A 14,249-nucleotide genomic window follows, 5' to 3' on the forward strand; every position below is an offset into this window, starting at 1 on the left:
CCCTACGTGGGATACAGTGCCGAGTTTGCGCCCTGTGGCAAAACATGCAGGGCAGCGTGTTAAGAGAGGACGGGAAGGCATGCGTGGCACGCACAAACCTGTGACGTCATGCGAGGAGGAGCGCAGGCAGTCATCCTCATCGCCGAGCGCATCCAGCAGCTTGCGGAAGGCGCGCGATTGCGTCCGTGTTTCAGTCACACTGACCAGGTCACTCTCATCACCTTTTGGGTGCTTGTCTTCCTCCAGGACCATGCGGTAGACGGCCGAGTCCTTGTTGAGCGGCTTGTCTCCCTTCATGAAGTTGATGCTGCAGCGAGAGGAGAAAGACGGGGCGTCACCTGAAGACTCACAAATGTTTACAACACCACTGGAATAGAACCTCTACGTGTCTATTTCTTTCGCGTCTTTCCATAGTGCATGCGCTGTTCAAAAGGTGGGCGGCATCGCAAACGTGGTGGTAAGGAACGCGCTACTCAGGCGAGGGTGACTGATCGGTTATCCGGAAAAACGATATTTGAGCTTACAGCTCCTTGCGTTCAAGAGACAATGCTTGTGCGCACTTGCAACGACGTCAAGTCTGAAATAAGCGAACAATGCGCTTTGAACCTAGCACCTGCCGTGCTCAAGGAACGAGTGAGACATCTTATACTCAAGGAACGAGTGAGACATCTTATAGTCTGTTGGCGGAAGTCTTTCATGGGCATGATACGAACGCAGCCTCAAAATCTTCATCCATGAATGGGTTTGTGTATTCTTTTTTTGCTGACTACATAGGGAAAAAAATATGTACGAATGTTCACAATGTGAATTTCAGCTTTATGTCATTTTGATCAGTTACTGCTTTTTTTTTTAATTTGCAGTAGTTATTGGCCGCAGGTGCCACGGGTCAGTATACGTGAAATGCGATAAGCTACAGATTTTTGCACTTCGTGAAAATAACGTATGCGCCCGCTATACGCATTCACTCAAGACAAAATAAAATGAGATTCTCGATGAATAACGTACGCGGGCACCTGCTATTATTATTATTGCGCGATAGCGTTAAAGAGCCCGTGTGGCAGAAATTTTGGTGTCGGCGCCGTTGGTTCTGAACTAAAAATCACGATATATGCAAAGAATAAAAAATCAGGGGTTTGAGTTGGACTCGAGCCCAGGCATCCAGCAGTGGCAGTCAGGTATTCTACCAAAGAGTGCACACCAGTTCGTGAAACTGCTTCGGAAAAAAAAAGCCCTATACAGGCATCATGTAGTGCAAGGAGGTGCGTTAATATGAGTAATATTTCGTGGCAGAAGCGGAGCATTGCACCAGGCGTCATACCAGTGAATTGCGCAATGAGTAGGTGCACATGGTTTAAAAGTGTGCAGCCTTTCTTATTCTGTGCCATTCCTAGGTCGATATCACTTCCAGCTGAAAGCTGCAGGCTGTCCTTGCGACCCACGTTTTTACGAAAGTTTCTCTCGTTTTTTATAGTTTTGACAGCACGGTGGCGTTTTACGTATACTGAACGGCACCAGGCGTCTGTATGTAGCAATTGCACACTCACCCGACGGCGCCCGACGTGAGAACCTCCGTCTGTGCGGACAGCGTGTCGGCGATGTTGTTCATGGAGTACACGGGCATGGGAGAGTTGTACTGGTTGTGCACCACCGCCTGCATCGTGCCGCCGAAAGGCTTGGCTGCCGTGTTGTGCCCCGTGCCCACCGGCTTGTACGGCTGGAAATAGGAACGCGCTATTGTGACGTGGCGCATGGCACGACGTCGTGCGACTACCACAGCAAAGTCCGCAGGAGTCCTGGACTGAGGGTCCTTTTCCTCGCGCAGATCGAAGACGCCCGCCTAACGCCTAGTTCGGTAAATGTGATTCCCTACCCCTATAGCTGCCAAAAGCCGCTGGGTCCAACTTTCTTACTTGTGAGTGGTCACTGACTTAACGATTATTACACATCCAGGTTTCCCATTGATATCGGTTGCGGCGCACAGGAAAGATTACTATTATTATTATTATTATTATTATTATTATTATTATTATTATTATTATTATTATTATTATTATTATTATTATTATTATTATTAGTTTCGATGACGCCTACTCAAAACACGTAACACGTATAAAAGCTTCAGTGAGATAACATCAAAACCGAATTGAATGAAATGTGCTGCACTCTAGGGAGAAAGTTAAATTCTTGAAACTGCTGGAAGCAGAATCCTTTTTATAGAGCTTAGACCGTTTTACTAAAATTTCAGAATACTGTAAATTTTAAGCATAAAGAGAAGTAAGCATGGAGTTCGCAAAACGGTAGCTCTGCGTTAAAAATGAATATCACAACTAATGAAACTGCATCTGTCAAATTAAGTGTAACGATCGCAACTTGTCCGCTGTCAATGCATTATTAGGTGCAGTTTACAGCACATTGATATCGTTTTTTATTATTATTGCTGAGTTGCAGAGTTGTATGTTAAATTCAATGCATTCGTATATTGTCATTCTTGTTTTCAATATTCCATTTTTCAATTTTGATTTTTTTTTCTAAAACTTTCACGGCCTGAATAAAAAACAGCTTTATACGGTCCCCAGGCTTTCAGTTCTTCTCAATAAAAGAAACCGTAATCTGATTTGTAGTACAAGTCGTTGATGAGAGCAACGATTCCTCCATTCCCATTGAAACTCCCGAGCTAAAGCTTTCTCGTATGATAGTAAACTAACAGTACCCCAACGTATTGTGCCGCATACTTCTCACACGCACGCTGGCGTTCTTTTTTTCTCTGCGAGCCAGACGTACTACGTCACAAAGAACACACGCGGCTATTCCCACATTATAACTTGTGGGAATGTGGACAGCTGGGTGGGTTGTGGGAAAGTGGACAGACCCACGTCACTACGAAAGCTTCCGTCTTTGGCTCACCTGTTTGTTTGCAGCCAGCGACGTCTTCGTAACCGGGGCCGGTCCTCCATTGCTCATCGGACTGGGCTTCGGCAGCGACCCTACTGGCGTCACCTTCGGCTTCCACGTCATGCTGGCGCCCCTGCGAGCGCCACATTTCGCATGAGCTACGCGCCGACGTAATCACGTCGCCGATGGCCGGATTGAAACGTGCAATTTCTGGTCAGCGAGGATTGTCAAGATAGCGCAATGTTAGGCTTCCTGTCCATTGGCGCATGTGCATATCGAATTCGGAAATTGGTTCTCAGTTACTCTTAATTCGCTGAAACCTCTTTCATCGGTTTCGTGTTGGCTTGTGGTTGTTACGATTCCATGTATTTCTGGAAAGTACATTATAGAATTTTTCCTCTACTCCAAGCCTCGTCCTTATCCGGGCTCTTGTTACTGTTCCTGCTGGTTTGCTGTAATGCATGTGTATATTTTGTTGTTGCCGAATGAAAAAAGGCAGCAGCAGTAATGGGCTAGCATTGCTCCGTGTTTCTCTATTTGTGTGTGTGTGTGTGTGTGTGTGTGTGTGTGTGTGTGTGTGTGTGTGTGTGTGTGTGTGTGTGTAATAATAATAATATCTGGGGTTTAACGTCCCAAAACCACGATATGATTATAAGGGACGCCGTAGTGGAGGGCTCCGGAAATTTCGACCACCTGGGGTTCTTTAACGTGCACCTAAATCTGAGTACACGGGCCTCAGACATTTTCGCCTCCATCGAAACTGCAGCCGCTGCGGCCGGGATTCGATCCCGCGACCTTCGAGTCAGCAGTCGAGCGCCATAACCACTAGACCACCGTGGCGGGGACGCGCTTGCGTTCGTGCGTGCGTGTGTGCGTGTGCGTGTGTGTGTGTGCGCGCGAGCGTGCGTGCGTGTGCACTTTCAAGCAAAACAATAATTGTGAACTTGTGCAGATATGACGCAAGCTAGGTAAAAAGGATAAGGCATACAATGCGAGTGCTGACCAAATTTGCGTAGAACGCAAAAAGCGTCAAGAATAAGTGAAATCACATGGCCATGTAATTGAAGCGCTATGTCGGTAAGAAGGTAAAAAAGATGAACGCTGGAGACAAGTGCAGACGGTGTCGACTGAATCAGAAGTTAGCACGGGACCTCCAGCAAGATTTGGGTTTGTACACAAATAATTTGAGGGTGAAGTGAATGACGAACACAGGGATGCCTAGGAAGCTCGTGAAGGTCAACAATCACCCAGAGGAACCACTTCACTGTAAAAGTAAGAGTCGAGGCGCGCCAAGGTGCGCTTAATAGAATGGTTCGAAGACTGTGAGGCCACCGCACCGCAGAGGCAGTCAAGAAAGGACTCCATGCCTGCCAGCTGTGAGGTGTCTGGGAACCCTTCATTCCGCCTCCTTCAAACAACTTGCCCTTGATGGCGCCTTTGTGTCCTCGGCGTGAGCAGCAAAACGCAAAAGCTAATTGACATCCAAGCACATAATGTGGTTTCCTTCAGTACGGCTGGGACAGTCGTTACACAGCGCGCAAAGCACTCTGCTCCCGAGAAGTTACCGAGAGAACAAGAAATTGTCTGCGTAAAGGATGAAGCACTCCGCAAACCGCAGAGTTAAGCCACGACTGAAAAGTAATTTCACATAGCTTACCGTCCTAACTGTCCGAAGGTTACTGTTTCTGCAAGTCAGTGTTTAATACTGCACCGCGTAGGCGCATTGTAACCAAAAGAATATTCTCTAGGTTGCAAACGTGGCAATTTTTGTAGTTGAGAGCACTTGTGGACATCACTGCAAGCACCGAACAACATGCACGAGAGGCACATTGTGCGCCTTAAACAGTAGAAAATACGCTGCTCAGTCATACAGAGGAAGAAAAGTAAGTAAATGGGAACACGAGACCTCCCCTTCGTAGGGCTGACCTATGGCACCGCGATCCATAAGCCCATATGAAACCCGCCTCGCCGAATCGTTAATGAACCATTTCCTTCCACACCATCCTCTTCCATTTCTTCTTGAGAGAATTAAGGTGACCATCTATTACTTTTCATACAACCAGAGACCAAGCCACATACATGGCAGAGACAATCCAGATGCGCTAGACAGCAGCCGAAATAGACCAGACGCCCGCCGTAGCATCGTCTCCTGTTGTCACATGGTTATTTCTCACATCCTCCGGGGAGGCACGGCGCGCCTTTTTATGGTGCGTCTCCGACACTCATTTTACTGTATGTATGTATGTATGTATGTATGTATGTATGTATGTATGTATGTATGTATGTATGTATGTATGTATGTGTGCGCGTTTTGCTTGCATGGGGGAGGGGACATTCTGTGCTTTTGTGCGTGTGTGCACCCGCGCGCGCTTTCTTTTTTTTCCTTCATTCCTCTTGCAGAGCAAAGTCTGCAACGACGCAGCCTGACAAGAGCTGAACACAGAGCGTAATTTGGCGTATTTTAACTTGGTCTTCGAAGGAGCGCAGCATTCATCGATATTGACAACCACTGCGTATATTTCCCGGAAACATTAACAATATATATACAGCTCATCTGGTTAGTCTTGTCTCCTGCGAAGACTGCAGGCGATTTCGCGAGAACTACGCAGTATGTTCTTAGAGCACACGCGAGCAAACATTTGGTTAATCCGTGAACACCATAGGTATGATCGTAAATTTGGTCTGTGCGAGGCGTAACACACATTAGTCGTTTTATAAGCGCGCAATAATGTTTTTCATCAATAACACTACAGGCAGTCAGCTCAGAAGAGCTGCTTTATTTAAATGCACATGTGCGTTCTAAGTGTCAACGTGTGCACGCGCGCACACACACACACACGAACGCACGCACACACATATCCTGCTCGCAGCGCTTTCTGTAAACCTATATAGGACATCTCTCTCTTTTTTTTTCTTGCATAAATTATGTCATGTCTCGGCAACTTTCCAAGGAAGAAAAAGGTTCGCGCGGTTTTCAGTAAAACGAAATCTCAACACCCGTAATGATGCTTGCAATGGGAAAGCGTTGTGGTTCGATTATTGCAGAAACACGTGCAGCAAATTTAGCGCTTGGCCATCGGTCATCTATACGGAATCATAACGTAGCTACGCTAGCATAAGCTACTCTTTAACTACCTTTTTGCTAGTAACCTCTATTCGATGTTGCGATTCTCCAGTTCGCATGCAACATTACGCAGTAAAATCCACGTCGTTGAGATTACGATAATCGTTTAAACATTGCAGGACCTGTGAAATCCAAAGTTTGACGGCAACCTGTCTGGCCGAGGAAGAGAATATTGAGGAATCGCGAAACTGTACACCGACCAAAAGGAGAACTAAAAACTTAATGACGTTTCGGATCCCCGTACTTGATTCTTGCTCACAGTAAGAAGAAGAAAAAACTTCTTTTTGTGACAATAAAAGGACGTCTTTTTGTGTGTGTGAGCAAGGCTCCTGTACGGAAAGCCGAAACGTCATTAAATTTTCAGTCCTTCTTTTGGTCAGTGTCGAGTTTCGCGATTCGTCAATATTTCACAGCCTGTGGCGAGGGGTGGCACGTCGCTACAGCCGCTGATACACCTGATCTAGAACTGCGTCAGCGGTCACTTCTTCGATTCGTGCACTGTTTATCGTATCACTCTGCATGTGAAAACTAAGTTACAATTGGCTACCTTCGACGGATATCGAACACTCGCAAAGACAAACGGGATTTGTCGTCGGTTAAAAAACAACTGTGCAGATAGGTTAAGGAAGTTTTCCCGCACGGGTGGCGTCTGCAGAAATTTTTGTTTCAGCACCTATTGTTTTCTGCAACGCTTACTTTGTCGATTACGATAGTGCTCCTAAAGATGAGAGCCCTTTCCGAAGAAAAAGCTGTCGCCTTTTCAGCAGGTAAAGTTCACCTTTTCTGATGTTCTCACTTAATGGGAAAGGTCGGTGCAATGACAGCACGCCTTGAGAAAGGGCTGGGGTGAGGGCAACATCGTCACAGTGAGCATAGTGTGTTGCTATAATGCATATGTCAAGAGCCACGTATCGAATGGGAACAACATATACTGTGACAAGCAGTAGATCACGCGGTTAACCTGACGGCCGCACAAAAGGTCTAAAGAGCATCGCTATCGAGGGCATTGATGCGTGATGCAAAGCTCCAATCAGTAGAACACTGAGGCCGAAAGACAGCGAGCAAGGTGACGTAGTTGATACTGGGAGAAAAAGAAAAGCCTAGTCTCACCCTCACCTCTGAATCTGGAGCTCCAGGTAGTTTCCGGCGCGCACGATGGCGTCCTGTGCTTCCTTGTGACGCATCTGGTCGGTCGACTTGCCCTGGATGCTGAGCAGGGCATCGCCAGTCTGCAGGCCACCCTTCTCCGCCAGGCTACCGGGGTTTACCTGCGAGGCAATAGCGCGCGTGAACCTGAGTATCTACTCGCCGTAGAGGACGCTGCAGGCCGTCTTCTAACAGAGCGCGCTTCGCGGCACGTTACAGCACTTACACTTCGTAAGCCCTGCTGACAGGAAGGTCGCGGTATCGAATCCCGGTAACGGCGGCCGCATTTCGGTAGAGGCTAAATGCTAGAGGTCCGTGTAATTAGATTTAGGAGCGCGTCAAAGAACCCTTGGTGGTCGAAATTTCCGAAGCCCTCCACTACGACATCCCTCATGATCACATTGTGGTTTTCGGACGCAAAACCCCAATAACTGTTATCATACTTCGTAAGCCCATGATCACTGATAGGTGATAGAGTAAGCGTGGCTTCGCGTCATCTTATCAGAGCAACCAACGTAACGTTCGGAAGTGCTGCCGCAACAAGTTCATATCATGCGCATAACTCTTCTAGCAGAATAGTTCGTGAGCAGTAAAAGTTCTTCTCTTTTTTTTTCAACAAAACAGCTACTCGCCGCAGGCTTCTTCAAATAATGACATCGCCACTGTTCGAAAGCCCCTCACGAGAAAAACAAAAACGAAAAAACGCACACGGGACACACAGCCTCTAATTCTTGATTTTCTTTTTGCCCGGTTGGCTCTGATCATTTCGTTATTGTGCTTACATAATCTGTGGCAATACGTGAAGCATGAACTGTAACAACCATTCAATGAAAAAAGAAAAAAAAAGACATCATGGCAGGACATTAATTCTAAACTATTTTCGTAGAAATTTGGAATTTCCACAGACTAGTCAACTATATGAAGAGAAACAGGGAATATCTCTGCCTAAAATTGACCGGAATATGTGGTTGTTCTACAGCGAAGGTGTTTAAGCCGGCCGTAAGAACTTTGGTGTGTACAGTGTGTGCAAAAAACTATCATCATCATGAACGGGTATCTGGCACAGAATTTGGGCAAATACCACTACTCACCGCTGGTCCACTAAAAAAGAAGGCGACAGACGGGCGGCAAACACCAATTAAGATTTCTAAACAGACGTAACCAGTAATTGAGAAAAGCTTTATTAAACCGTCGCGATTAACCCAGTGACAAACACCGTGGCCGCACGCTTCAGCTTCGCTGAAGCATCTGTACGGAGTGCTTCAACGGTACGTACAACGAGAGAATACTAGGGAACGAGAAAGGCAACGTCGGCTGCGACAAGACCCGAAGCGATGGAAGCCCTACGCGAACGACGACGTGCCCGTAGATCTATGGGAGGTGCGAACGCTCCGTTTCAGCGCGAATTTCTGTCTCTGGAGTTTGGACATCCGTGTCGTGTCTGTAATGGTCTGTGGTTTAACTCGAACCTCTCTGTGCTGAGAAGCAACCTAGAAACAATCTAGCATCACCCAGTTGAGGCCTATAGCAACAACCTAGAAGCAAACAGATAAGACTTCAGAATCGTCCAACTTCGCTGTTTCAAGCCTTGCGCGATTGGGTGCAAGCTTCGCCATTTTTTGTTATTATCTCTTTTTTTGTGTTTTATCCCCTTTACTTTTACTTTCCTCTTTTAATCCTCTTTGTCGTGAGGCCCACATCATTTGGGAGAGCTAGGCCCTCGTCCTGTAGTGGACATATAATCGGCTGCGGACGACGATCGTGATAGTTGTGTGTGTAAATGTAATAATACAGGTGCTGCTGCTGACAGCTAGAAAAAGACGAGCGGGGGGATGAGGCTTAGTCACAAAATATGTTGCGTCATATGCGGCAAAACACGATACGAACGAAATGAGGCCCGTGTAATCCATACAATTTTTTTCGTACACCTTATTTTCACAGGATGGTACATTGGTATGTATCCTCTTCGGCTCGCGTTGTCTGGTACAGCGTGTGTTCCTTACTCGCGTGGGAGCGTTACCAAAAGTACGAAAACGGTGTTATCGGGGAACACATTTTTCTGTAGTACCGAGGCTAATTGTAGTGAAAACACGGGCCTTTCCTACTGGGTGAATGAAAATTTCTTTCGTAAAAAGCTAAGAAGTCTGCAGTGCGGCAGACACACTCACGACTCTGCAAACTGTGGTCAGTGAAATCTGCCTCAAGAGACGTGCCAGACCACAATTCTTCAGTTTACTCTCATAATGTGTGCAAGCGAGAGGAACTTGCCACTTTCTTAACACTAACATGCCAACAGACCACTGAGTGAAGCTATCATGCTTGAAATGTGGCCAGAATCTGCGCGGCTTGTCTAAGCGATGTATTTCTCGAACAACGTAAACCCGTTTTGGTATCACAGCGGCTTTGGCGTTGCACTGCGAAGCACGAGGGTTCGTTTCTCGGTCAAGGTGGCTGCAGTTTATAGTGAACGCAAGGTGCAAAAACGCGCGAGTACTTAGGTTTGGGCGCACATTCGAGAACCTTAGGTGGCCAAAATTAATTCGGTGTCTACAACTGCAGCGCGCCCTATAATTAAGCCGTGACTTTGGCGCGTAAATCAGCTCAGTCGGGATTAACCACCTTTCATTTATATCCCTCCCCTCCTCCTGCTTGGCATGTGAAGTCTGAGAATTAAATTTTTTAACTCAGTACGTCTTGATTGCAAACCATAACACCTCCCCCGCAGATTATTTGCATTGCTACGTGACCCCGTAAACCCTTATCTAAAATTCCCTCGGTGCTGATCCAGAAAGCGACTTTGCCAGAATTTCAGCGTGTAGCTGAAATCATGGAACCACGCCTGCAAATTCCGGAAGCGTCTTTGTGAACACGGACGTCATTTTCTGTTCGCAGATAGGTTTGCTTTTATGCATACTCGCGGAAAGACTGACAAGGGGCTCATAAAGGCTCACTCTTATCTTTGAGCTAGCTCGACTGTTAGCAAGCCGCAGTCGACCCATGAGCAGTGCTGCGAAAGGCTATCTGGCCAACAGTCAGCATACTGTGCGATCTAACGCTCCCGAGCCGCCCGAGCGTTCACGTTCTCGCAGACCGTATATACCGTGCACATCGGTGCCGAGGCTGCATCTTCATGTAGAGAGCGCGATGAGAACGAGAGTACCAATGCTAAAGCCTTCTCCTGGCTCGATCGAGGGCTCTATAAAGGGCTCTTCAGTGCCGTCGATGTAGCGGATATTAAAAAAAAGCTCAAAAAAAAAGGCTTGCACCGTGAGCGACGCATTTTCGCGTCAACGAAGTGCCGTATAAGCCGCCGCGCCGCCGAGTATTTTATTCTCGTCACGGCACTGCCATATATATCGCGTCGTCGTCACACAGAGCGCTCGCACTGTAAAGTGCCATATGGAGCACTCGAGAAAAGGCGCCCAGTATCAATTACGGCGCACCGTTCCCGCTTACTGCTTCTTTGCCGACGGAGGAAAAAGGGCAGCACGCACTTGACCGATATCAACTGCGCCGGCAGGAGGCGAACGGCGCGTGGAGCGGCTGAGATCACTGGCGCGGAATTTCCGAAACGAGCACCGCCCCTTGAGCGAGCACACGAGCCGCTGAAAGACCGGTGGTCGCGCGCGTGGAATGCTGCTTGCGACCGATGGGCAAAAAGAAGATATAAAAGTCAATACACTGGAGCTTTCGGCTCGCGCGAAGCGATGGCAGCGAAGGAGAGCGGGCAATAATCGTTAGGGACGTCTTTTAAACGTCTGACGGTGCGCGCCCCATTAACGCGCCACGGGCTTCTCTTTATACTGCGAGCAGTGTACAGAAATTGAGACGAGCACGGAAGCTGCAAAGGTGATCCGGGCTTTAGTCTTTTTACGCGTCATCCGGGAAAGCGCGCTGTAGTTTCTTACAACTACGCTCTTTGACAAGTGCTGAGTGGCACGAAATAACGCCTAAAGGCTGCTAACTATTAGTGAGAGAGCGAACTTAATTAAAGCACCAGTCAATGAACGACAGGAGGGAAGTCCACCTCCCCCGTCGCCCCTAGCCATCGGTCGGAATCGCTTGAGACACGGCAGCAGCAAGGAGTTGACCGATGATGTCCTGCTGGACTTTCGGATAATTTGAAAATTACGGCAGAGGCCTTCTCAAGATGGCTGTCGACGCTAATGCGATTAGCGTTGAAGCAATTTAGCGACACACCGTGTTGTCACTTCGGAAACGCTCCATGCCCGCCACGGTGGTTCAGAGGTTACGGTGCTCGACTGCTGACCCGAAGGTCGCGGGATGGAGTCCCAGCCGCGGCGGCCGCATTTTCGCTGGAGGCGAAAATGCTTGAGGCCCGTGTGCTTAGATTTAGGTGCACGTTAAAGAACCCCAGGTAGTCGAAATTTCCGGAGCCCTCCACAGCGGCGCCCCTCGTAAAAATATCGTGTTTTTTTGACGTAAGATCCCAACAATTATTAGAAATGCGCCATGTGCGATATGAGCACTGCAGCCGGGCTCTTCTCTCGCACTTCTCTTCAGACAAGCTCCAAAATCCAGAGCAGCCGCCACAAAATCCAACGGTTATTGTAAAGCTTGAATGACAGAGGTCAGAAACAAACTGGTGGACAGACGTATATACTGCAAACTGAATGAAGTCCTCAAAGAATGATGTTAGCACAGACAAGATCACGACACGCTCGTGGTTGTGAATTAACCCTTTTACTGTCCCTCCCGATATAACTCGGGCGACGACACATGCACAAGCCCTGCCAATCCTGAGCATACTCGTGTTGCCCCTTTAAATCACTCTCTGCCACTTGCGAGACAACTCTTGTAAAAAAAATAATGCGGGCGTGTCTGGCCTCTATGGAGAGAACATAGAAAGAAATATAACTTGTAGTGAAATTTCTGACAACACAAGGAGTGCATGCTTGCATATAAGCGTCGGTCCGAATCTCTTTGACAGCGTCTCAGCAGCGCAGCCATGGCGAGTCAGCATGCTATGTGCGCGCGCTATTTGACAGAAGACATTTAGGAGCTCTTGACTACAGCGGACTCCGAATAAATGCATAATTAGTGTCTCAGTAGCTCTCAATTAATGTGTAATTATTTATTAAAATAATCTCGCTCATTAATTCATTGCCTGTAGTGGGTACTACTTTTATTTTGGTGAGATAATGCCTAATAATATTGCTTACATGTCCTTAACAGCATCCTACTGCATCGCTAACAGAAAACTTCCGCATAACGGTTAGAAAAAATTGGCCGCGTATCTGCGTGCTTCGCTGCAAATGTCGTGTAAAGACGATAGAAGAGGCGCTGCGTGAGATATGAACGCCATCTGGCAATACGTCGGGAAACGTGAATGCTGTGTTGCGGGCTGGTAGTCCCGGCGCAGCAGCAGGCAAGACCGGCGGTGACCAACGCGACCGGCGGGGACGCCAGCCGGCCCGAACACGCGGTTTGGCGCGAAGCGCCGAAGCAGAAGAAACGTCCGCACTCAACGAGTACTCTCCACACACTCTTTTATATTCACGTCGCCTGGGTAAAGCAGGAATGCCAGAGCGGCGCCCCATGGCACTTGTACAGTGCAATACTGAACTGAAACCGAAACACAACAATGAGCTCGCGCAGAGGGCACGGTGGAAGCCAAATTTCGGCGCAGTCGCATTTTCAGCGCAGCTTAAGAAACTAGGGTCTCTAGAATTACGTATCTATGTATTTTCTATTAAAGGAACACACCACCTAATACTTATCTACTGATGTTGCGCCTCAGATATGCGTAATGTTCGCTTTTTGATCAACCATGTAGACAAGTATGAACCTAGTGAGCCGTTCACGATGGCTGGCCCTTGTGCAAGGGGTTCAACTTTGGCCGAGTGGCTGAATCGAGGGACGTACCGACAAACAGAAAGACAGACAGGCCAAAATTTCTGCGTTTAAGTTCCCCAAGAAAGACTATCGTCTTTAAAATACCCCGGCATGGAGTGTGCAGCAGTGCCAAAAACAAAACCCCGGCAGTGAAAGGGTTAATTAATGAAGGCTTTATTTTCGTGCTGACGCGTAATGCCGTTGTGGGTCCCTTCTGTTTTCGAGGCACCTAGGTTGCCTGTTGTAGTTTCTTGTAGTGGCGGCGACGTGGTCATGTGTGGCCATGTGTTACGTCCTTGTCAGGACTTCTCAGCCTTCGTCGCAAAGGGTCATATGTGATCCCCGGTATAAGCAATGAGACTTGTTTGATCAATGTGTGTCGAGAAGGTTGTGATAATGTCTTCTTCTTGGTCCTCCGTAACATTCGCCGAAGAGTTGATGGCGGTGTAGCACTTCCTGGTTTCGGAGATGTCCCTCCATGGAGAAATTACGGATACTTGAAAGCTCCGGTCCAGTATTACAGAGGTAGGTTTTATCTATATAAGCGTACGCAATGAGGCCACGGTTAACAAGTTTCCATTGTGCCGACTTTAGTACGGCTGGCCGCTTCCGAAGTGTCTTACACGCAATCTCTCGGCAAACAGCTGCACTTGACCGAGCCACGGTAAGTGGGTCGCCTACTCCCGCTTAAGAGTGTTTCAGATAAGATTCCCCACCGCAGTGTCACTTCTGTGGCATCGAAAGGTGATATGACAGTCTTGAAAGTGGTGCCACCGCATACATCCTTTTTGTCGGAGTTGTGCTTGGTTAATCTAATTAAGAAAAAATGATCTAAAAAAAAGAAATGCAGCGAGTGATAGAAAGCCTTGTACGACAGCTCTTATGCCCGGCTGTCTCCTATTGTGTGGTTGTTTTCTTTATGGTACAACCGTCTTTTTCTCTTTTTTTTTTACCCTCAATGTTGGATGGCTTTACTTACAAAGGCTTTCCTGTACTCGCCGATTGTGATCTGTTGGGTGTCGTAATAGATGCACTGTTTTATCTGCTCGTCATTTTTAAAAACATTTTTGCCAACAAGGTATGATTTATACTTTGTAGCGCCATTAATAGAGTATATCTTCATCTGTGTGCAGAAAATTGCTTAAATAGCTCCTGTGAGAAATGGGAGTCCGTACGTTGCCCGTAGTGCCCCGTGTACGTGTCGTTCATCTTCGTCTCGTCCCTTGTGTTC

The 14,249-nt window shown here is 47.5% G+C and overlaps 1 protein-coding gene across 1 annotated transcript in view; it reads right to left on the minus strand.

Annotated features, from left to right (window-relative positions):
- Positions 1-221: 221 nt before the first annotated feature.
- Positions 222-14,249, minus strand: part of LOC119396412 (PDZ and LIM domain protein Zasp) — a gene marked incomplete at its 3' end in the record, with an annotated part of 37,968 nt that continues 23,940 nt past the window's right edge. The window contains 4 exon segments of the mRNA XM_037663625.2: positions 222-307; positions 1,545-1,714; positions 2,905-3,025; positions 7,133-7,284. Coding sequence (XP_037519553.1) covers positions 222-307; positions 1,545-1,714; positions 2,905-3,025; positions 7,133-7,284 — 529 coding nt within the window.

This window comes from Rhipicephalus sanguineus, chromosome 1 (genome assembly GCF_013339695.2).
Source record: "Rhipicephalus sanguineus isolate Rsan-2018 chromosome 1, BIME_Rsan_1.4, whole genome shotgun sequence".
Taxonomy (NCBI): domain Eukaryota; kingdom Metazoa; phylum Arthropoda; class Arachnida; order Ixodida; family Ixodidae; genus Rhipicephalus; species Rhipicephalus sanguineus.